This window comes from Coregonus lavaretus (genome assembly GCF_964263955.1).
Source record: "Coregonus lavaretus genome assembly, chromosome: 17".
In the NCBI taxonomy this organism is placed as follows: Eukaryota; Metazoa; Chordata; class Actinopteri; order Salmoniformes; family Salmonidae; genus Coregonus; species Coregonus lavaretus.
This window is the reverse complement of record NC_140004.1, coordinates 50,740,239-50,765,086: the sequence shown is the minus strand read 5'-3', so window position 1 is coordinate 50,765,086 and position 24,848 is coordinate 50,740,239. Positions and strand designations below refer to the sequence as shown.

Genomic DNA, 24,848 nt, shown 5'->3' with positions numbered 1-24,848 from the left:
TGTCTGAATCGCTCTGAACCTCTCTAAACCTGTCTGAATCTCTCTGAACCTCTCTAAACATGTCTGAATCTCTCTGAAACTCTCTAAACATGTCTGAATCGCTCTGAACCTCTCTAAACCTGTCTGAATCTCGCTGAACCTCTCTAAACATGTCTGAATCTCTCTGAACCTCTCTAAACATGTCTGAATCTCTCTGAACCTTTCTAAACCTGTCTGAATCTCTCTGAACCTCTCTAAACCTGTCTGAATCTCTCTGAACCTCTCTAAACCTGTCTGAATCTCTCTGAACCTCTCTAAACATGTCTGAATCTCGCTGAACCTTTCTAAACCTGTCTGAATCTCTCTGAACCTCTCTAAACCTGTCTGAATCTCTCTGAACCTCTCTAAACCTGTCTGAATCTCTCTGAACCTTTCTAAACCTGTCTGAATCTCTCTGAACCTCTCTAAACCTGTCTGAATCTCTCTGAACCTCTCTAAACATGTCTGAATCTCGCTGAACCTTTCTAAACCTGTCTGAATCTCTCTGAACCTCTCTAAACCTGTCTGAATCTCTCTGAACCTCTCTAAACCTGTCTGAATCTCTCTGAACCTCTCTAAACCTGTCTGAATCTCGCTGAACCTCTCTAAACCTGTCTGAATCTCGCTGAACCTCTCTAAAGCTGTGTGTACTGGCGCGAGGTCAGATGTGTGATCCAGCCATTACAAGGTCTAGCTTCTCTTCTCACCTACAGAAGAGACCAGATGTGTGAGGCAGAGTGGATGCCCAGGATGCTCCACTGTTCGTCATACAATGTACAGGAATTGAATAATAATATGTCAGTAACCCTGTAGGGTAGAACTCTGGGTCATCAGGGTTGTCTCTATATTTCCTGTCCTCTCTAATGTGAAGCATCCCAATCTGCCATCTGGAGAGAAGATAACCCACTGTATGAGTCAAAGAAGATGTGAAGGAGAGAGACTTTGTATTCAATGCATTGTCTCCTCCTCACGCCTCGACTAATACTGTCTTACTGTCTGTTTCAATACTGTCTTACTGTCTGTTTCAGTACTGTCTGACTGCCTGTTTCAGTTCTACATTGCTGTGTGTTTCAGTCCTGTCTTACTGTCTGTTTCAATACTGTCTAACTGTATGTTTCAATACTGTCTTACTGTCTATTTCAATACTGTCTTACTGTCTGTTTCAGTACTGTCTGACTGCCTGTTTCAGTTCTACATTGCTGTGTGTTTCAGTCCTGTCTTACTGTCTGTTTCAATATTGTCTGACTGTCTGTTTCAATACTGTCTTACTGTCTGTTTCAATACTGTCTTACCGTCTGTTTCAATACTGTCTTACTGTCTGTTTCAATACTGTCTGACTGTCTGTTTCAATACTGTCTTACTGTCTGTTTCAATACTGTCTTACTGTCTGTTTCAATACTGTCTGACTGTCTGTTTCAATACTGTCTTACTGTCTGTTTCAATACTGTCTTACTGTCTGTTTCAGCACTGTCTGACTGGCTGTTTCAGTTCTGCATTGCTGTGTGTTTCAGTCCTGTCTTACTGTCTGTTTCAATACTTTCTTACTGTCTGTTTCAATACTGTCTTACTGTCTGTTTCAATACTGTCTTACTGTCTGTTTCAGTACTGTCTGACTGCCTGTTTCAGTTCTACATTGCTGTGTGTTTCAGTCCTGTCTTACTGTCTGTTTCAATACTGTCTGACTGTCTGTTTCAATACTGTCTTACTGTCTATTTCAATACTGTCTTACTGTCTGTTTCAATACTGTCTTACTGTCTGTTTCAATACTGTCTTATTGTCTGTTTCAATACTGTCTTACTGTCTGTTTCAATACTGTCTTACTGTCTGTTTCAGTACTGTCTGACTGCCTGTTTCAGTTCTACATTGCTGTGTGTTTCAGTCCTGTCTTACTGTCTGTTTCAATACTGTCTGACTGTCTGTTTCAATACTGTCTTACTGTCTGTTTCAATACTGTCTTACTGTCTATTTCAATACTGTCTTACTGTCTGTTTCAATACTGTCTTACTGTCTGTTTTAATACTGTATTACTGTCTGTTTCAATACTGTCTTACTGTCTGTTTCAATACTGTCTTACTGTCTGTTTCAATACTGTCTTACTGTCTGTTTCAGTACTGTCTGACTGCCTGTTTCAGTTCTACATTGCTGTGTGTTTCAGTCCTGTCTTACTGTCTGTTTCAATACTGTCTGACTGTCTGTTTCAATATTGTGTTACTGTCTGTTTCAATACTGTCTTACCATCTGTTTCAATACTGTCTTACTGTCTGTTTCAATACTGTCTGACTGTCTGTTTCAATACTGTCTTACTGTCTGTTTCAATACTGTCTTACTGTCTGTTTCAATACTGTCTTACTGTCTGTTTCAATACTGCCTTACTGTCTATTTCAATACTGTCTTACTGTCTGTTTCAGTACTGTCTGACTGCCTGTTTCAGTTCTACATTGCTGTGTGTTTCAGTCCTGTCTTACTGTCTGTTTCAATACTGTCTGACTGTCTGTTTCAATACTGTCTTACTGTCTGTTTCAATACTGTCTTACCGTCTGTTTCAATACTGTCTTACTGTCTGTTTCAATACTGTCTGACTGTCTGTTTCAATACTGTCTTACTGTCTGTTTCAATACTGTCTTACTGTCTGTTTCAATACTGTCTTACTGTCTATTTCAATACTGTATTACTGTCTGTTTCAATACTGTCTTACTGTCTGTTTCAATACTGTCTTACTGTCTGTTTCAATACTGTCTTACTGTCTGTTTCAATACTGTCTGACTGCCTGTTTCAGTTCTACATTGCTGTGTGTTTCAGTCCTGTCTTACTGTCTGTTTCAATACTGTCTGACTGTCTGTTTCAATACTGTCTTACTGTCTGTTTCAGTCCTGTCTTGCTGTGTGTTTCAGTCCTGTCTGACTGCCTGTTTCAGTCCTGTATTGCTGTGTGTTTCAGTTCTGTCTTACCATCTGTTTCGGTCCTGTCTTGCTGTGTGTTTCAGGTGAATGAGATCTACCACGATGAGTCTCTAGGAGTCCATATCAACGTGGTGTTGGTGAGGATGATCATGCTGGGCTATGCTAAGGTAGGCTCTAAAGATACCACTTAGATAAGGTAGGCTGTAAAGATACCACTTAGATAAGGTAGGCTGTAAAGATACCACTTAGATAAGGTAGGCTCTAAAGATACCACTTAGATAAGGTAGGCTGTAAAGATACCACTTAGATAAGGTAGGCTGTAAAGATACCACTTAGATAAGGTAGGCTCTAAAGATACCACTTAGATAAGGTAGGCTCTAAAGATACCACTTAGATAAGGTAGGCTGTAAAGATACCACTTAGATAAGGTAGGCTCTAAAGATACCACTTAGATAAGGTAGGCTGTAAAGATACCACTTAGCAGATTATTCTATCCACAACCACAATACAGTGAGTCCGGTTTTGTGATGAACCAAAGGTCTGGTTGAATTTATTCTGCCACTGTGTCTTCTTATTGTCTCGGCCTTTAGGCATATATATCACGGTGTCAAGGCATATGAACTAACAGGTTATAGAGCAAACAGCACAATTATCACAACACATGGGTTGTAATATGGCTTTTTTGGGGGGCGGGGGGGGCTTCCCCAGTGATTTTATCCACGCACCGCTACTGGTTACAGCATGGGTTTGTGATCCCTGAGGGAATTGAACCCACAACCTTGGTGTTGCTAGCACCATGCTATCATGTTCTAACAGTGTGTATGTCCTGTCAGTCCATCAGCCTGATAGAACGAGGGAACCCGTCCAGGAGTCTGGAGAACGTGTGTCGCTGGGCCTTGGTTCAGCAGAAGGCAGACCATGACCACTCTGAGCACCATGATCACGCCATCTTCCTGACCAGACAGGGCTTCGGACCCACAGGCATGCAGGGTAAGACCACGACCCCAGATCCCTAACCCTGACCCTAACCCCTACCCTGTACCTCTAACCCCCTGGCATGTAGGGTAGGTCCAGGATTACCCCATGTGTACTGTTTCCTCTTATTGACCTAGTTCCATCACCAGCTCCCTTCCTGTCCTGCTCTTATTGACCTAGTTCCATCACCAGCTCCCTTCCTGTCCTGCTCTTATTGACCTAGTTCCATCACCAGCTCCCTTCCTGTCCTGCTCTTATTGACCTAGTTCCATCACCAGCTCCCTTCCTGTCCTGCTCTTATTGACCTAGTTCCATCACCAGCTCCCTTCCTGTCCTGCTCTTATTGACCTAGTTCCATCACCAGCTCCCTTCCTGTCCTGCTCTTATTGACCTAGTTCCATCACCAGCTCCCTTCCTGTCCTGCTCTTATTGACCTAGTTCCATCACCAGCTCCCTTCCTGTCCTGCTCTTATTGACCTAGTTCCATTACCAGCTCCCTTCCTGTCCTCCTCTTATTGACCTAGTTCCATTACCAGCTCCCTTCCTGTCCTCCTCTTATTGACCTAGTTCCATCACCAGCTCCCTTCCTGTCCTCCTCTTATTGACCTAGTTCCATCACCAGCTCCCTTCCTGTCCTGCAGAGGTCCTCCTAATGTTACTCGTACTACTATTTGATGTTAAAGCAGCCAGTTGTACTATTTGATGTTAAAGCAGCCAGTTGTACTATTTGATGTTAAAGCAGCCAGTTGTACTATTTGATGTTAAAGCAGCCAGTTGTACTATTTGATGTTAAAGCAGCCAGTTGTACTATTTGATGTTAAAGCAGCCAGTTGTACTATTTTGATGTTGAAGCAGCCAGTTGTACTATTTTGATGTTGAAAGAGAAAAGTTATTTGATGTAAAAAAAATATATATATATTTGGTAGTTGTGTTGAATGTGCTTAACAGAGGTGTTAGCTAGTCAACCGGGTTAGGGTGATCACAGTTTTATTTGAGACATGCTGGATTTATTTGTTATACCAGAGTTGCTCTGAAGAACAATCTGTTGTCTTTTCTACCATCCAACATGTATCATCTATCATCTCAGGCTCTCATGTTGCATACTGTCACGGTGTCGAAGTCAGGCGCAGGACACAGAACTCAAAGAAAACGTATCTTTACTAAAACACGTAAAGAAACAATAAACCTCCACGCAGGGAGGAATAAACCCGCTCACCAACGACATCCGAACACAAACAGCATACACGCACAGAACACAATGGGAGCCACAGGGTTGAATAGGGGCGGTGTAATTACAAGATGGGCAACAGGTGTGAAACAATCTGACAACAACAGGTAGACATAGAACATAGATCGGCAGTAGCTAGTACTCCGGTGACGACGAGAGCCGAAACCTGCCCGAGCAAGGAGGAGGGGCAGCCTCGGCAGAATCCGTGACACATACTGAATAATGAATTTATTTTGTATTTTGTATTTATTTATTTGCACCAAAGAAAACAAGGGATAGACAACAATACAGATAAAAACCAATGAAAACAACAACACAACGGTGTGCAGGTGTGGTTGGAAGCCCAGAGACTGATATGAAAACCACACCACAAAAAAACGAATTACAATACATAAGAACAAAAATAAAAAAGATTTGTTAAAACAGATGGATTCGACGTGGTTAGCGTTTAACAGCTAGGACCGCTATTTCTGGTCTCGGAATCTGCTTGAAAGAGCCCCTAACCTAGCTAAGCTGCTAACGTTAGCCATCAAGCTGACAAAGTTAGTCCTAGATGAGTTTTCCAATGGAGCCCTCTTTGTCTGGAGAAGTAAATTAACCGTTCCAGCGCTGTAGGAGCTGCATCTACTACGCTTTGTTTCAGGACAAACTGGATCTCTCAGAGTTCCAATGTGGCAATTGTTTGCTTGCCAAGGATTATAGGCTTGAGGTTGCGTCCTTGATCACACAGGTCGCCAGCCTACGTAAGAAACTGGGGAAAACGCAGAGTGGAATGTTTACCTTTTCTACGCCGGTGGCTGGACGGCGTTTGCACATGTTGGATGCATCTCCGTCTTGTCGTTTGCCATTATCCGACTGGCCGGTGTTGCCTGGAGTTCGTTCGCAAGGGGAGCCATCTCCTGTCTCTCCTCCCCCATCTGATAGCGGAGTCGAAGGAGCACAGCAAGAGGAGAATGGCAATCAACGATGGTCACATGTCATGAGCCGTGGAAGACGAAGACAGCGGCCTCCCGCAAAGCAGTCAACCCTCCCAACGAGAGACACGGAGCGGATACAAGCATCAAATAGTTTAGCCGCCCTAGAACCTGATCTTTCTGCACCTTCGTCGCTGAGGGTCCCTGTGTCTGCGGCCGCTGTGCCTACTCCTACTCCTTCCCCTACGATTTTGAAGTCGACGTCGGCAACCTTCCGTCCCTGCTCAGGATCGGTGGGAGGCATAAGCCTAAGCCGGGAGCTACGGGCTCAAGTTATCCTGCCTCTCGCCCGTCCTTAAAGGGTTCTCCGAATCCTGTGATGCGTGGGAGTGGGCAGATTTCCTTGTCCTTCTCGCCAGCTGTGATTTTGGGCAGCTCCATGGTATGAAATGTGACTGTTCCTGGTGCAAAAACAAGGTCCTATCCCGGAGCTGGAGTAAATGACATTACTAAGCTGCACCCGAATGTACTACGTCAGGACATGGAAATTGTTTCTATCGTAGTCCATGTGGGTTTTAATGACATTATGAAGGGCAGCTCTGAACAGTTGAAACTGGATTTCAAAAAGCTGATTGACTCTGTGCTAGACACCTGTGCCCTCTCTGAATCGTGGCATTGAACGCTTTAGCAGGATTATTTCTCTTCACAGCTGGCTATGTGATTATTATTATATACTACGTGATTATTATTATATACTATATTATTGTTGCAGCTCAATGGGTCTAACTTTTGTTCACAATTTCAATACCTTTTGGAAACAAAGCACGTTTTATAAGGAGGATGAGATCCACCCAAATCATTTGGGTTCCTGGATCCTTTCACAGCATTATAAGGCTGCGTTGAGACAATGACTTATCGATGATCCAAGCCCAGCTCAGTTAATCCCTACCATTGTGTGGCTGAGTCATCATAATGCTTTAGCAAATGTACATTATACCAGGGGCGTTGGTAGACACAATGTAAGTAACCTCATTTATATCCCTCTAACTGCCCTGAATGCCTCTGCTGATCCTACAGCTGTTGTATGCAGCAATCATGTGCCTATGAACCAGATTTATACTGTTAGCACTGAGGTGGTGTGCCCTAGTAGGAAGTCCACTGTGTGCAGCTCACCCTGCACTAACATAAATAACATGAGAATATCTAATTCTGCTAAGCTTCCCAGTAAAGCAATGAAAACAAGCAAGCATCCCAGAAAAGTGCTCAAAGTAGCCCACGTTAACAAATGTAGCTTAAGAAACAAGGTTCATGAAATTAATAACTTGCTAGTAACAGATGACATTCATATTCTGACTATCTCTGAAACTCACTTAGACAATACCTTTGATGATACAATGGTAGCAATACAAGGTTATAACATTTACAGAAAATACAGAAATGCCAGTGGTGGAGGTGTTGCTGTTTATATTCAGAACCACATTCCTGTAAAGATTAGAGAGGATCTCATGTTAAATACTGTTGAAGTAATATGGCTACAGGTTCATCTGCCTCACCTAAAGCCCATTCTGGTGGGAAGCTGCTGTAGACTACCAAGTGCTAACAGTCAGTATCTGGATAACATGTGTGAAATGCTTGATAATGTATGTGATATCAACAGAGGTATATTTTCTGGGTGATTTAAATATTGACTGGCTTTCATCAAGCTGCCCACTCAAGAAAAAGCTTCAAACTGTAACCAGTGCCTGCAACCTGGTTCAGGTTATCAGTCAACCTACCAGGGTAGTTACAAACAGCATAGGAATGAAATTATCAACATATATTATAATATGCCATTTAGCAGACGCTTTTATCCAAAGCGACTTAAAGTCATTTTTACGTATGGGTGGTCCCGGGGATCGAACCCACTACCCTGGCGTTACAAGCGCCATGCTCTACCAATTGAGCTACAGAGGACCATATTGATCACATCTTTACGAATGCTGCAGAAATGTGCTTGAAAGCAGTATCCAGATCCATCGGATGTAGTGATCACAATATAGTAGCCATATCTAGGAAAACCAAAGTTCCAAAGGCTGGGCCTAATATAATGTATAAGAGGTTCTACAATAAGTTTTGTAGTGATTTCTATGTTGTTGATGTAAATAATATTTGTTGGTCCGTGGTGTGTAATGAGGAGCAAACAGACGTTGCACTTGACACATTTATGAAATTGCTTATCCCAGTTACTAATAAGCATGCACCCATTAAGAAAATGACTGTAAAAACTGTTAAATCCCTGTGGATTGATGAGTAATTGAAATATTGTATGGTTGAGAGGGATTTTTGTATTTTATTATGGATCCCCATTAGCTACTGCCAAGGCAGCAGCTACTCTTCCTGGGGTCCAGCAAAATGTAGTTATACATTTAAAAAACATTACAATACATTCATAACAGATTTCACAACATATTAAGTGTATGCCCTCAGCCTCCACTCTACTAACACATATCTATAACACAAAATCCATGTGTACATCTGTGTCTCCTGAGTGGCGCAGTCGTCTAAGGCACTGCATCGCAGTGCTAGCTGTGCCACTAGAGATCCTTGTTCGAATCCAGGCTCTGTCATAGCCGGCCGTGACCGGGAGACGCAATTTTCCCAGGGTAGGGGAGGGAATGGCCGGCAGGGATGTAGCTCAGTTGATAGAGCATGGTGTTTGCAACGCCAGGGTTGTGGGTTCGATTCCCACTGGAGGTATGAGAAAAAATAAAAAAATAATGTAAGTCGCTCTTGATAAGAGCGTCTGCTAAATGACGTAAATGTAAATGTATAGTGTCTGTGCCTATGTTTGTGTTGCTTCACAGTCCCCGCTGTTCCATAAGGTGTATTTTTACCTGTTTTTTAAATCTGATTTTACTGCTTGCATCAGTTACTTGATGTGGAATAGAGTTCCATGTAGTCATGGCTCTATGTAGTACTGTGCGCCTCCCATAGTCTGTTCTGGACTTCTTGACTGTGAAGGGACCTCTGGTGGCATGTCTTGTGGGATATGCATGGGTGTCCGAGCTGTGTGCCAGTATTCCAAACAGACAGCTTGGTACATTCAGCTTGTCGACACCTCTTACAAAAACAAGCAGTGATGAAGTCTTTCTCTCTTCCACTCTGAGCCAGGAGAGACTGACATGCATGGCATTAATGTTAGCACTCCGTGTACTTTTAAGGGCCAGCCGTGCTGCCCTGTTCTGAGCCAACTGCAATTTTCCCATGTCCCTCTTTGTGGCACCTGACCACACTGCTGAACAGTAGTCCAGGTGCAACAAAACTAGGGCCTGTAGGACCTGCCTTGTTGATAGTGCTGTTAAGAAGGCAGAGCAGCGCTTTATTATGGACAGACTTCTCCCCATCTTAGCTACTGTTATATCAATATGTTTTGACCATGACAGTTTACAATCCACGGTTACTTCAAGCAGTTTAGTCTCCTCAACTTGCTAAATTTCCACATTATTCATTACGAGATGTAGTTGAGGTTTAGGGTTTAGTGAATGATTTGACCCAAATCCAATGATTTTAGTTTTGGAAATATTTAGGACTAACTTATTCCTTTCAACCCATTCCGAAAAGAACTGCAACTCTTTGTTAAGTGTTGCAGTTATTTCAGTTGCTGAAGTAGCTGACATGTATAGTGTTGAGTCATCCGCATACATAGACACACTGGCTTTACTCAAAGCCAGTGGCATGTCGTTAGTACAGATGGAAAAAAGCAAGGGGCCTAGACAGCTGCCCTGGGAAATTCCTGATTCTACCTGGATTATGTTTGAGATGCTGCCATTAAAGATCACCCTCTGTGTTCTGTTAGACAGGTAACTCTTTATCCACAATATAGCAGGGGGTGTAAAGCCATAACACATACGTTTTTCCAGAAACAGACTATAATCGATAATGTCAAAAGCCGCACTGAAGTCTAACAAAACAGCCCCCACAATATTTTATCATCAATTTCTCTCAGCCAATCATCAGTCATTTGTGTAAGTGCTGTGCTTGTTGAATGTCCTTCTCTATAAGCATGCTGAAAGTTTGTTGTCAATTTGTTTACTGTAAAATAGCATTGTATCTGGTCAAACACAATTTTTTCCAATAGTTTACTAAGGGTTGGTAACAGGCTAATTGGTCGGCTATTTGAGCCAGTAAAGGGGGCTTTACTATTCTTAGGTAGCAGAATTACTTTCACTTCCCTCCAGGCCTGGGGGCACACACATTCTAGTAGGCTTAAATTGAAAATATGTCAAATAGGAGTGGCAATATCGTCCGCTATTACCCTCAGCAATTCTCCATCCAAGTAGTCAGACCCTGGTGGCTTGTCATTGTTAATAGCAACAATAATGTGTTCATCTCCACACTCACTTTACGGAATTAAAAATTACAATGCTTGTCTTTCATAATTTGGTCAGATATACAGTGGGGAAAAAAGTATTTAGTCAGCCACCAATTGTGCAAGTTCTCCCACTTAAAAAGATGAGAGGCCTGTAATTTTCATCATAGGTACACGTCAACAATGACAGACAAATTGAGATTTTTTTTCCAGAAAATCACATTGTAGGATTTTTTATGAATTTATTTGCAAATTATGGTGGAAAATAAGTATTTGGTCACCTACAAACAAGCAAGATTTCTGGCTCTCACAGACCTGTAACTTCTTCTTTAAGAGGCTCCTCTGTCCTCCACTCTTTATCTGTATTAATGGTACCTGTTTGAACTTGTTATCAGTATAAAAGACACCTGTCCACAACCTCAAACAGTCACACTCCAAACTCCACTATGGCCAAGACCAAAGAGCTGTCAAAGGACACCAGAAACAAAATTGTAGACCTGCACCAGGCTGGGAAGACTGAATCTGCAATAGGTAAGCAGCTTGGTTTGAAGAAATCAACTGTGGGAGCAATTATTAGGAAATGGAAGACATACAAGACCACTGATAATCTCCCTCGATCTGGGGCTCCACGCAAGATCTCACCCCGTGGGGTCAAAATGATCACAAGAACGGTGAGCAAAAATCCCAGAACCACACGGGGGGACCTAGTGAATGATCTGCAGAGAGCTGGGACCAAAGTAACAAAGCCTACCATCAGTAACACACTACGCCACCAGGGACTCAAATCCTGCAGTGCCAGACGTGTCCCCCTGCTTAAGCCAGTACATGTCCAGGCCTGTCTGAAGTTTGCTAGAGTCCATTTGGATGATCCAGAAGAGGATTGGGAGAATGTAATATGGTCAGATGAAACCAAAATATAACTTTTTGGTCAAAAAAGTGGGTATACAGAAGATAGCCCTATTTGGTGAAAGACCAAGTCCATATTATGGCAAGAAAAGCTCAAATAAGCAAAGAGAAACGACAGTCCATCATTACTTTAAGACATGAAGGTCAGTCAATAAGGAAAATATCAAGAACTTTGAACATTTCTTCAAGTGCAGTCGCAAAAACAATCAAGCGCTATGATGAAACTGGCTCTCATGAGGACCGCCACAGGAAAGGAAGACCCAGAGTTACCTCTGCTGCAGAGGATAAGTTCATTAGAATTACCAGCCTCAGAAATTGCAGCCCAAATAAATGCTTCACAGAGTTCAAGTAACAGACACATCTCAACATCAACTGTTCAGAGTACAGTCATGGTCAAAAGTTTTGAGAATGACACAAATACTAATTTTCACAAAGTCTGCTGCCTCAGTTTTGATGATGGCAATTTGCATATACTCCAGAATGTTATGAAGAGTGATCAGATGAATTGCAATTAATTGCAAAGTCCCTCGTTGCCATGCAAATGAACTTAATCCCAAAAAAAACATTTCCACTGCATTTCAGCCCTGCCACAAATGGACCAGCTGCCATCATGTCAGTGATTCTCTCATTAACACAGGTGAGAGCTGGAGATCACTCTGTCATGCTGATTGTGTAGAATAACAGACTGGAAGCTTTAAAAGGAGGGTGGTGCTTGAAATCATTGTTCTTCCTCTGTTAACCATGGTTACCTGCAAGGAATCATTGCTTTGCACAAAAAGGGCTTCACAGGCAAGGATATTGCTGCTAGTAAGATTGCACCTAAATCAACCATTTATCGGATCATCAAGATCTTCTAGGAGAGAGGTTCAATTGTTGTGAAGAAGGCTTCAGGGCGCCCAAGAAAGTCCAGCAAGCGCCAGGACCGTCTCCTAATGTTGGTTCAGCTGCGGGATCGGGGGACCACCAGTGCAGAGCTTGCTCAGGAATGGCAGCAGGCAGGTGTGAGTGCATCTGCACGCACAGTGAGGTTAATACTTTTGGAGGATGGCCTGGTGTCAAGAAGGGCAGCAAAGAAGCCACTTCTCTCCAGGAATAACATCAGGGACAGATTGATATTCTGCAAAAGGTACAGGGATTGGACTGCTGAGGACTGGGGTAAAGTCATTTTCTCTGATGAATCCCCTTTCCGATTGTTTGGGGCATCCGCAAAACACCTTGTCCGGAGAAGACAAGGTGAGTGCTGCCATCAGTCCTGTGTCATGCCGACAGTAAAGCATCCTGAGACCATTCATGTGTGGGGTTGCTTCTCAGCCAAGGGAGTGGGCTCACTCACAATTTTGCCTAAGAACACAGCCATGAATAAAGAATGGTACCAACACATCCTCCGAGAGCAACTTCTCCCAACCATCCAAGAACAGTTTGGTGACGACCAATGCCTTTTCCAGCATGATGGAGCACCTTGCCTAAGGCAAAAGTGATAACTAAGTGGCTCGGGGAACAAAATATCAACATTTTGGGTCCATGGCCGGGAAACTCCCCAGACCTTAATCCCATTGAGAACTTGTGGTCGATCCTCAAGAGGCGGGTGGACAAACAAAAACCCACAAATTCTGACAAACTCCAAGCATTGATTATGCAAGAATGGGCTGCCATCAGTCAGGATGTGGCCCAGAAGTTAATTGACAGCATGCCAGGGCGGATTGCAGAGGTCTTGAAAAAGAAGGGTCAACACTGCAAATATTGACTCTTTGCATAAACTTAATGTAATTGTCAATAAAAGCATTTGACACTTATGGAATGCTTGTAATTATACTTCAGTTTACCATAGTAACATCTGACAAAAATATCTCATAACACTGAAGCAGCGAACTTTGTGAAGACCAATACTTGTGTCATTCTTTAAAATGTTGACCACGACTGTAGACAGCGTGAATCAGGCCTTCATGGTTGAATTGCTGCAACGAAACCACTACTAAAGGACAAAAATAATAAGAAGAGACTTGCTTAGGCCAAGAAACACGAGCAATGGACATTAAACTGGTGGAAATTGCACTGTGTATATATCCAAATTTGAGATTTTTGGTTCCAACCGCCGTGTCTTTGTGAGACGCAGAGCAGGTGAACGGATGATCTCCACATATGTGGTTCCCACCGTGAAGTATGGAGGAGGAGGTGTGATGGTGTGGGGGTGCTTTGCTGGTGACTTTGTCTGTGATTTATTTAGAATTCAAGGCACACTTAACTAGCATGGCTACCACAGCATTCTGCAGCGATACGCCATCCCATCTGGTTTGCGTGGTTCTATCATTTGTTTTTCAACAAAACAATGACACAAAAGCATTCCAGGTGAAGCTGGTTGAAAGAATGCCAAGAGTGTGCAAAGCTGTCATCAAGGCAAAGGGTGGTGACTGAAGAATCTCAAATATAACATTTATTTTGATTTGTTTAACACTTTTTTGGTTACTACATGATTCCATATGTGTTATATCATAGTTTTAATGTCCTCAATATTATTATACAATGTAGAAAATAGTAAAAATAAAGAGAAACCCTTGAATGAGTAGGCGTGTCCAAACTTTTGACATGTTACAGTATATATATATAATTCCCTTCTGAAAGTAACAGCGTAGGGTCGTTGATTCCGGCCTTGAGCGTTTTACTGGTAGCCTGGAGGCAGTTCATTGGGCGCACACTGATTTACAATCTTAGATTCTGTTTAAATATTTCATCATATTGAGTTTCTGTAAAAACAGGTTTTCTATAGATATCACATCATGTGACCTGGATGTCAGCCTGGATATCAAGCTTTGAAATGTTAAATATATTGATCTCATATTGTCAGCTTCCTACCATTTGACTCCCAACTCACGTTGTTAATGTGTTTCGAGGTGGTTCCTTTTCCATGGTTACCAGGTGACTCCAGAGTGATGAGCCCCACCTGAAGGGGGGGGGGGGGGGCAGTGGGCATTATCAATCAATCAATTTTATTTTATATAGCCCTTCTTACATCAGCTAATATCTCGAAGTGCTGTACAGAAACCCAGCCTAAAACCCCAAACAGCTAGTAATGCAGGTGTAGAAGCACGGTGGCTAGGAAAAACTCCCTAGAAAGGCGAAAACCTAGGAAGAAACCTAGAGAGGAACCAGGCTATGAGGGGTGGCCAGTCCTCTTCTGGCTGTGCCGGGTGAAGATTATAACAGAACCATGCCAAGATGTTCAAAAATTTTCATAAGTGACAAGCATGGTCAAATAATAATCAGGAATAAATCTCAGTTGGCTTTTCATAGCCGATCATTAAGAGTTGAAAACAGCAGGTCTGGGACAGGTAGGGGTTCCATAACCGCAGGCAGAACAGTTGAAACTGGAATAGCAGCAAGGCCAGGCGGACTGGGGACAGCAAGGAGTCACCACGGCCGGTAGTCCCGACGTATGGTCCTAGGGCTCAGGTCTCTCAGTTGGCTTTTCATAGCCGATCATTAAGAGTTGAAAACAGCAGGTCTGGGACAGGTAGGGGTTTCGTAACCGCAGGCAGAACAGTTGAAACTGGAATAGCAGCAAGGCCAGGCGGACTGGGGACAGCAAGGTGTCATCATGCCCGGTAGTCCTGACGTATGGTCCTAGGGCTCAGGTTCTCAGAGAGAAAGAGAGAACGAGAGAATTAGAGAGAGCATACTTAAATTCACACAGGACACTGGATAAGACAGGAGAAGTACTCCAGGTATAACCAACTAACCCCAGCCCCCCGACACATAAACTACTGCAGCATAAATACTGGAGGCTGAGACAGGAGCGGTCCGGAGACACTGTGGCCCCATCCGAAGAAACCCCCGGACAGGGCCAAACAGGAAGGATATAACCCCACCCACTCTGCCAAAGCACAGCCCCCGCACCACTAGAGGGATATCCTCAACCACCAACTTACAATCCTGAGACAAGGCCGAGTATAGCCCACATAGGTCTCCACCACAGCACAGTGTCTCTCCCGATCCCAGGCCCTCGCAGAGCTGTGCAGATCCAGGACAGCTAAGCCCTGGAGGAATACGCAGATTCAAAGAGGAGTCCGTAATTTGCTTTCTAATGGTCATGATCTTTTCCTCAAAGAAGTTCATGAATTTATTACTGCTGAAGTGAAAGCCATCCTCTCTTGGGGAATGCTGCTTTTTAGTTAGCTTTGCAACAGTATCAAAAAGAAATTTTGGATTATTCTTATTTTCCTCGATTAAGTTGGAAAAGTAGGATGATCGAGCAGCAGTGAGGGCTCTTCGGTACTGCACGGTACTGTCTTTCCAAGCTAGTCGGAAGACTTCCAGTTTGGTGTGGCGCCATTTCCGTTCCAATTTCCTGGAAGCTTGCTTCAAAGCTCGGGTATTTTCTGTATACCAGGGAGCTAGTTTCTTATGACAAATGTTTTTCGTTTTTAGGGGTGCAACTGCATCTAGGGTATTGCGCAAGGTTAAATTGAGTTCCTCAGTTAAGTGGTTAACTGATTTTTGTCCTCTGACGTCCTTGGGTAGGCAGAAGGAGTCTGGAAGGGCATCAAGGAATTTTTGTGTTGTCTGAGAATTTATAGCACGACTTTTGATGCTCCTTGGTTGGGGTCTGAGCAGATTATTTGTTGCGATTGCAAACGTAATAAAATGGTGGTCCGATAGTCCAGGATTTTGTGGAAAAACATTAAGATCTACAACATTTATTCCATGGGACAAAACTAGGTCCAGAGTATGACTGTGGCAGTGAGTAGGTCCAGAGACATGTTGGACAAAACCCACTGAGTCGATGATGGCTCCGAAAGACTTTTGGAGTGGGTCTGTGGACTTCTCCATGTGAATATTAAAATCACCAAAAATTAGAATATGATCTGCTATGACTACAAGGTCTGATAGGAATTCAGGAAACTCAGAGAGGAACGCTGTATATGGCCCAGGAGGCCTGTAAACAGTAGCTATAAAAAGTGATTGAGTAGGCTGCATAGATTTCATGACTAGAAGCTCAAAAGATGAAAACGCCATTTTTTTTTTTGTAAATTGAAATTTGCTATCGTAAATGTTAGCAACACCTCCGCCTTTGCGGGATGCACGGGGAATATGGTCACTAGTGTAACCAGGAGGTGAGGCCTCATTTAACACAGCAAATTCATCAGGCTTAAGCCATGTTTCAGTCAGGCCAATCACATCAAGATTATGATCAGTGATTAGTTCATTGACTATGACTGCCTTTGAAGTGAGGGATCTAACATTAAGTAACCCTATTTTGAGATGTGAGGTATCACGATCTCTTTCAATAATGGCAGGAATGGAGGAGGTCTTTATCCTAATAAGATTGCTAGGGTGAACACCGCCATGTTTAGTTTTGCCCAACCTAGGTCGAGGCACAGACACAGTCTCAATGGGTATGGCTGAGCTGACTACACTGACTATGCTATTGGCAGACTCCACTAAGCTGGCAGGTTGGCTAACAGCCTGCTGCCTTGCCTGCACCCTATTTCACTGTGGGGCTAGAGGAGTTAGAGCCCTATCTATTAGACACATTAAACACATTATAGTGGGGTAGTGGGGAACCCAGAGGAGCTGGAGAGGTAGTGGGGAACCCAGAGGAGCTGGAGAGGTAGTGGGGAACCCAGAGGAGCTGGAGAGGTAGTGGGGAACCCAGAGGAGCTGGAGAGGTACTGGGGAACCCAGAGGAGCTGGAGAGGTAGTGGGGAACCCAGAGGAGCTGGAGAGGTAGTGGGGAGCTGGAGAGGAAGTGGGGAGCTGGAGAGGTAGTGGGGAACCCAGAGGAGCTGGAGAGGTAGTGGGGAACCCAGAGGAGCTGGAGAGGTAGTGGGGAACCAAGAGGAGCTGGAGAGGTAGTGGGGAACCCAGAGGAGCTGGAGAGGTAGTGGGGAGGCCAGAGGAGCTGGAGAGGTAGTGGGGAGGCCAGAGGAGCTGGAGAGGTAGTGGGGAACCCAGAGGAGCTGGAGAGGAAGTGGGGAACCCAGAGGAGCTGGAGAGTTAGTGGGGAGCTGGAGAGGTAGTGGGGAGCTGGAGAGGTAGTGGGGAGCTGGAGAGGTAGTGGGGAACCCAGAGGAGCTGGAGAGGAAGTGGGGAACCCAGAGGAGCTGGAGAGGTAGTGGGGAGCTGGAGAGGTAGTGGGGAGCTGGAGAGGTAGTGGGGAACCCAGAGGAGCTGGAGAGGTAGTGGGGAACACAGAGGAGCTGGAGAGGTAGTGGGGAACCCAGAGGAGCTGGAGAGGTAGTGGGGAGCTGGAGAGGTAGTGGGGAACCTAGAGGAGCTGGAGAGGTAGTGGGGAGCTGGAGAGTTAGTGGGGAACCCAGAGGAGTTGGAGAGGTAGTGGGGAACCCAGAGGAGCTGGAGAGGTAGTGGGGAACACAGAGGAGCTGGAGAGGTAGTGGGGAACCCAGAGGAGCTGGAGAGGTAGTGGGGAGCTGGAGAGGTAGTGGGGAACCCAGAGGAGTTGGAGAGGTAGTGGGGAACCCAGAGGAGCTGGAGAGGTAGTGGGGAACCCAGAGAAGCTGGAGAGGTAGTGGGGAGCTGGAGAGGTAGTGGGGAACCTAGAGGAGCTGGAGAGGTAGTGGGGAACCCAGAGGAGCTGGAGAGGTAGTGGGGAACCCAGAGGAGCTGGACCCAGAGGAGCTGGAGAGGTAGTGGGGAGCTGGAGAGGTAGTGGGGAGCTGGAGAGGTAGTGGGGAGCTGGAGAGGTAGTGGGGAACCCAGAGGAGCTGGACCCAGAGGAGCTGGAGAGGTAGTGGGGAGCTGGAGAGGTAGTGGGGAACCCAGAGGAGCTGGACCCAGAGGAGCTGGAGAGGTAGTGGGGAGCTGGAGAGGTAGTGGGGAGCTGGAGAGGTAGTGGGGAACACAGAGGAGCTGGACCCAGAGGAGCTGGAGAGGTAGTGGGGAGCTGGAGAGGTAGTGGGGAACCCAGAGGAGCTGGAGAGGTAGTGGGGAGCTGGAGAGGTAGTGGGGAACCCAGAGGAGCTGGAGAGGTAGTGGGGAGCTGGAGAGGTAGTGGGGAACCCAGAGGAGCTGGAGAGGTAGTGGGGAGCTGGAGAGGTAGTGGGGAACCCAGAGGAGTTGGAGAGGTAGTGGGGAACCCAGAGGAGCTGGAGAGGAAGTGGGGAGGCCAGAGGAGCTGGAGAGGTAGTGGGGAGCTGGAGAGGTAGTGGGGAGCTGGAGAGGTAGTGGGGAACACAGAGGAGCTGGAGAGGTAGTGGGGAACCCAGAGGAGCTGGAGAGGTAGTGGGGAGCTGGAGAGGTAGTGGGGAACCCAGAGGAGCTGGAGAGGTAGTGGGGAACCCAGAGGAGCTTGAGAGGAAGTGGGGAGGCCAGAGGAGCTGGAGAGGTAGTGGGGAGCTGGAGAGGTAGTGGGGAACCCAGAGGAGCTGGAGAGGTAGTGGGGAGCTGGAGAGGTAATGGGGAACCCAGAGGAGCTGGAGAGGTAGTGGGGAGCTGGAGAGGTAGTGGGGAACCCAGAGGAGTTGGAGAGGTAGTGGGGAACCCAGAGGAGCTGGAGAGGAAGTGGGGAGGCCAGAGGAGCTGGAGAGGTAGTGGGGAGTTGGAGAGGTAGTGGGGAGCTGGAGAGGTAGTGGGGAACACAGAGGAGCTGGAGAGGTAGTGGGGAACCCAGAGGAGCTGGAGAGGTAGTGGGGAGCTGGAGAGGTAGTGGGGAACACAGAGGAGCTGGAGAGGTAGTGGGGAGCTGGAGAGGTAGTGGGGAACCCAGAGGAGCTGGAGAGGTAGTGGGGAGCTGGAGAGGTAGTGGGGAGCTGGAGAGGTAGTGGGGAACACAGAGGAGCTGGAGAGGTAGTGGGGAGCTGGAGAGGTAGTGGGGAGCTGGAGAGGTAGTGGTGAACCCAGAGGAGCTGGAGAGGTAGTGGGGAGCTGTAGAGGAAGTAGGGAGCTGGAGAGGTAGTGGGGAACCCAGAGGAGCTGGAGAGGTAGTGGGGAACCCAGAGGAGCTGGAGAGGAAGTGGGGAGCTGGAGAGGTAGTGGGGAGCTGGAGAGGAAGTAGGGAGCTGGAGAGGTAGTGGGGAACCCAGAGGAGCTGGAGAGGTAGTGGGGAACCCAGAGGAGCTGGAGACGAAGTGGGGAGCTGGAGAGGAAGTGGGGAACCCAGAGGAGCTGGAGAGGTAGTGGGGAGCTGGAGAGGTAGTGGGGAACCCAGAGGAGTTGGAGAGGTAGTGGGGAACCCAGAGGAGCTGGAGAGGAAGTGGGGAGTCCAGAGGAGCTGGAGAGGTAGTGGGGAGCTGGAGAGGTAGTGGGGAGCTGGAGAGGTAGTGGGGAACACAGAGGAGCTGGAGAGGTAGTGGGGAACCCAGAGGAGCTGGAGAGGTAGTGGGGAGCTGGAGAGGTAGTGGGGAACCTAGAGGAGCTGGAGAGGTAGTGGGGAGCTGGAGAGGTAGTGGGGAACCCAGAGGAGCTGGAGAGGTAGTGGGGAACACAGAGGAGCTGGAGAGGTAGTGGGGAACCCAGAGGAGCTGGAGAGGTAGTGGGGAGCTGGAGAGGTAGTGGGGAACCTAGAGGAGCTGGAGAGGTAGTGGGGAGCTGGAGAGGTAGTGGGGATCCCAGAGGAGTTGGAGAGGTAGTGGGGAACCCAGAGGAGCTGGAGAGGAAGTGGGGAGGCCAGAGGAGCTGGAGAGGTAGTGGGGAGGCCAGGGGAGCTGGAGAGGTAGTGGGGAGGCCAGAGGAGCTGGAAAGGTAGTGGGGAACCCAGAGGAGCTGGAGAGGTAGTGGGGAACCCAGAGGAGCTGGAGAGGAAGTGGGAAGCTGGAGAGGAAGTGGGGAGCTGGAGAGGAAGTGGGGAACCCAGAGGAGCTGGAAAGGAAGTGGGGAGCTGGAGAGGAAGTGGGGAGCTGGAGAGGAAGTGGGGAACCCAGAGGAGCTGGAGAGGAAGTGGGGAGCTGTAGAGGAAGTGGGGAACCCAGAGGAGCTGGAGAGGTAGTGGGGAACCCAGAGGAGCTGGAGAGGTAGTGGGGAGCTGGAGAGGTAGTGGGGATCCTAGAGGAGCTGGAGAGGTAGTGGGGAGCTGGAGAGGTAGTGGGGAACCCAGAGGAGTTGGAGAGGTAGTGGGGAACCCAGAGGAGCTGGAGAGGAAGTGGGGAGGCCAGAGGAGCTGGAGAGGTAGTGGGGAGGCCAGGGGAGCTGGAGAGGTAGTGGGGAGGCCAGAGGAGCTGGAAAGGTAGTGGGGAACCCAGAGGAGCTGGAGAGGTAGTGGGGAACCAAGAGGAGCTGGAGAGGAAGTGGGAAGCTGGAGAGGAAGTGGGGAGCTGGAGAGGAAGTGGGGAACCCAGAGGAGCTGGAAAGGAAGTTGGGAGCTGGAGAGGTAGTGGGGAGCTGGAGAGGAAGTGGGGAGCTGGAGAGGTAGTGGGGAACCCAGAGGAGCTGGAGAGGTAGTGGGGAACACAGAGGAGCTGGAGAGGTAGTGGGGAACCCAGAGGAGCTGGAGAGGTAGTGGGGAGCTGGAGAGGTAGTGGGGAACCCAGAGGAGCTGGAGAGGTAGTGGGGAGCTGGAGAGGTAGTGGGGAACCTAGAGGAGCTGGAGAGGTAGTGGGGAGCTGGAGAGGTAGTGGGGAACCCAGAGGAGTTGGAGAGGTAGTGGGGAGCTGGAGAGGTAGTGGGGAACCCAGAGGAGCTGGAGAGGTAGTGGGGAGCTGGAGAGGTAGTGGGGAACCCAGAGGAGTTGGAGAGGTAGTGGGGAACCCAGAGGAGCTGGAGAGGTAGTGGGGAACACAGAGGAGCTGGAGAGGTAGTGGGGAGCTGGAGAGGTAGTGGGGAGCTGGAGAGGTAGTGGGGAACCCAGAGGAGCTGGAGAGGTAGTGGGGAGCTGGAGAGGTAGTGGGGAACCTAGAGGAGCTGGAGAGGTAGTGGGGAGCTGGAGAGGTAGTGGGGAGCTGGAGAGGTAGTGGGGAGCTGGAGAGGTAGTGGGGAGCTGGAGAGGTAGTGGGGAACCCAGAGGAGCTGGAGAGGTAGTGGGGAACACAGAGGAGCTGGAGAGGTAGTGGGGAACCCAGAGGAGCTGGAGAGGTAGTGGGGAGCTGGAGAGGTAGTGGGGAACCCAGAGGAGTTGGAGAGGTAGTGGGGAACCCAGAGGAGCTGGAGAGGTAGTGGGGAGCTGGAGAGGTAGTGGGGAACCTAGAGGAGCTGGAGAGGTAGTGGGGAACCCAGAGGAGCTGGAGAGGTAGTGGGGAACCCAGAGGAGCTGGACCCAGAGGAGCTGGAGAGGTAGTGGGGAGCTGGAGAGGTAGTGGGGAGCTGGAGAGGTAGTGGGGAACACAGAGGAGCTGGAGAGGTAGTGGGGAGCTGGAGAGGTAGTGGGGAACCCAGAGGAGCTGGAGAGGTAGTGGGGAGCTGGAGAGGTAGTGGGGAGCTGGAGAGGTAGTGGGGAGCTGGAGAGGTAGTGGGGAACACAGAGGAGCTGGAGAGGTAGTGGGGAGCTGGAGAGGTAGTGGGGAGCTGGAGAGGTATTGGTGAACCCAGAGGAGCTGGAGAGGTAGTGGGGAGCTGTAGAGGAAGTAGGGAGCTGGAGAGGTAGTGGGGAACCCAGAGGATCTGGAGAGGTAGTGGGGAACCCAGAGGAGCTGGAGAGGAAGTGGGGAGCTGGAGAGGTAGTGGGGAGCTGGAGAGGAAGTAGGGAGCTGGAGAGGTAGTGGGGAACCCAGAGGAGCTGGAGAGGTAGTGGGGAACCCAGAGGAGCTGGAGAGGAAGTGGGGAGCTGGAGAGGAAGTGGGGAACCCAGAGGAGCTGGAGAGGTAGTGGGGAGCTGGAGAGGTAGTGGGGAACCCAGAGGAGTTGGAGAGGTAGTGGGGAACCCAGAGGAGCTGGAGAGGAAGTGGGGAGGCCAGAGGAGCTGGAGAGGTAGTGGGGAGCTGGAGAGGTAGTGGGGAGCTGGAGAGGTAGTGGGGAACACAGAGGACCTGGAGAGGTAGTGGGGAACCCAGAGGAGCTGGAGAGGTAGTGGGGAGCTGGAGAGGTAGTGGGGAACCCAGAGGAGTTGGAGAGGTAGTGGGGAACCCAGAGGAGCTGGAGAGGTAGTGGGGAGCTGGAGAGGTAGTGGGGAACCTAGAAGAGCTGGAGAGGTAGTGGGGAGCTGGAGAGGTAGTGGGGAACCCAGAGGAGTTGGAGAGGTAGTGGGGAACCCAGAGGAGCTGGAGAGGAAGTGGGGAGGCCAGAGGAGCTGGAGAGGTAGTGGGGAGGCCAGGGGAGCTGGAGAGGTAGTGGGGAGGCCAGAGGAGCTGGAAAGGTAGTGGGGAACCCAGAGGAGCTGGAGAGGTAGTGGGGAACCCAGAGGAGCTGGAGAGGAAGTGGGAAGCTGGAGAGGAAGTGGGGAGCTGGAGAGGAAGTGGGGAACCCAGAGGAGCTGGAAAGGAAGTGGGGAGCTGGAGAGGAAGTGGGGAGCTGGAGAGGAAGTGGGGAACCCAGAGGAGCTGGAGAGGAAGTGGGGAGCTGTAGAGGAAGTGGGGAACCCAGAGGAGCTGGAGAGGTAGTGGGGAACCCAGAGGAGTTGGAGAGGTAGTGGGGAACCCAGAGGAGCTGGAGAGGAAGTGGGGAGGCCAGAGGAGCTGGAGAGGTAGTGGGGAGGCCAGGGGAGCTGGAGAGGTAGTGGGGAGGCCAGAGGAGCTGGAAAGGTAGTGGGGAACCCAGAGGAGCTGGAGAGGTAGTGGGGAACCAAGAGGAGCTGGAGAGGAAGTCGGAAGCTGGAGAGGAAGTGGGGAGCTGGAGAGGAAGTGCGGAACCCAGAGGAGCTGGAAAGGAAGTGGGGAGCTGGAGAGGAAGTGGGGAGCTGGAGAGGAAGTGGGGAACCCAGAGGAGCTGGAGAGGAAGTGGGAAGCTGGAGAGGAAGTGGGGAGCTGGAGAGGAAGTGGGGAACCCAGAGGAGCTGGAAAGGAAGTGGGGAGGTGGAGAGGAAGTGGGGAGCTGGAGAGGAAGTGGGGAACCCAGAGGAGCTGGAGAGGAAGTGGGGAGCTGTAGAGGAAGTGGGGAACCCAGAGGAGCTGGAGAGGTAGTGGGGAACCCAGAGGAGCTGGAGAGGTAGTGGGGAACCCAGAGGAGCTGGAGAGGAAGTGGGGAGCTGGAGAGGAAGTGGGGAACCCAGAGGAGCTGGAAGGGAAGTGGGGAGCTGGAGAGGAAGTGGGGAACCCAGAGGAGCTGGAGAGGTAGTGGGGAAACCAGAGGAGCTGGACCCAGAAGAGCTGGAGAGGAAGTGGGGAACCCAGAGGAGCTGGAGAGGAAGTGGGGAACCCAGAGGAGCTGGACCCAGAGGAGCTGGAGAGGAAGTGGGGAGCTGGAGAGGAAGTGGGGAACCCAGAGGAGCTGGAGAGGAAGTGGGGAGCTGTAGAGGAAGTGGGGAACCCAGAGGAGCTGGAGAGGTAGTGGGGAACCCAGGGGAGCTGGACCCAGAGGAGCTGGAGAGGAAGTGGGGAGCTGGAGAGGAAGTGGGGAACCCAGAGGAGCTGGAGAGGAAGTGGGGAGCTGGAGAGGAAGTGGGGAACCCAGAGGAGCTGGAGAGGTAGTGGGGAACCCAGAGGAGCTGGACCCAGAAGAGCTGGAGAGGAAGTGGGGAACCCAGAGGAGCTGGAGAGGAAGTGGGGAACCCAGAGGAGAGGAAGTGGGGAGCTGGAGAGGAAGTGGGGAGCTGGAGAGGAAGTGGGGAACCCAGAGGAGCTGGAGAGGTAGTGGGGAACCCAGAGGAGCTGGAGAGGTAGTGGGGAGCTGGAGAGGAAGTTTTACACATTATACACTGTCTCTTCCACCTCTCTCTCTCTACCTCAGTGGCATTAAGAAACATTATACCACCTCTCTCTCTACCTCAGTGGCATTAAGAAACATTATACCACCTCTCTCTCTACCTCAGTGGCATTAATAAACATTATACCACCTCTCTCTCTACCTCAGTGGCATTAAGAAACATTATACCACCTCTCTCTCTCTACCTCAGTGGCATTAAGAAACATTATACCACCTCTCTCTCTACCTCAGTGGCATTAATAAACAGTATACCACCTCTCTCTCTCTACCTCAGTGGCATTAAGAAACATTATACCACCTCTCAGAGGAGCTGGAGAGGTAGTGGGGAGCTGGAGGGTAACCCAGAGGAGCTGGAGAGGTAGTGGGGAGCTGAAGGGTAACCCAGAGGAGCTGGAGAGGTAGTGGGGAGGCCAGAGGAGCTGGAGAGGTAGTAGGGAACCCAGAGGAGCTGGAGAGGAAGTGGGGAACCCAGAGGAGCTGGAGAGTTAGTGGGGAGCTGGAGAGGTAGTGGGGAGCTGGAGAGGTAGTGGTGAGCTGGAGAGGTAGTGGGGAATCCAGAGGAGCTGGAGAGGAAGTGGGGAACCCAGAGGAGCTGGAGAGGTAGTGGGGAGCTGGAGAGGTAGTGGGGAGCTGGAGAGGTAGTGGGGAGCTGGAGAGGTAGTGGGGAAACCAGAGGAGCTGGAGAGGTAGTGGGGAACACAGAGGAGCTGGAGAGGTAGTGGGGAACCCAGAGGAGCTGGAGAGGTAGTGGGGAGCTGGAGAGGTAGTGGGGAACCTAGAGGAGCTGGAGAGGTAGTGGGGAGCTGGAGAGTTAGTGG

At 48.8% G+C, this 24,848-nt stretch overlaps 1 protein-coding gene across 1 annotated transcript in view; it reads left to right on the top strand.

Moving 5' to 3' along the window:
- LOC311144426 (A disintegrin and metalloproteinase with thrombospondin motifs 3-like) overlaps positions 1-24,848 on the top strand; it is a gene marked incomplete at both ends in the record, with an annotated part of 287,624 nt that overhangs the window by 64,582 nt on the left and 198,194 nt on the right. The window contains 2 exons of the mRNA XM_084180433.1: positions 3,002-3,085; positions 3,752-3,908. Coding sequence (XP_084036559.1) covers positions 3,002-3,085; positions 3,752-3,908 — 241 coding nt within the window. The remainder of the gene's footprint in view (positions 1-3,001; positions 3,086-3,751; positions 3,909-24,848) is intronic.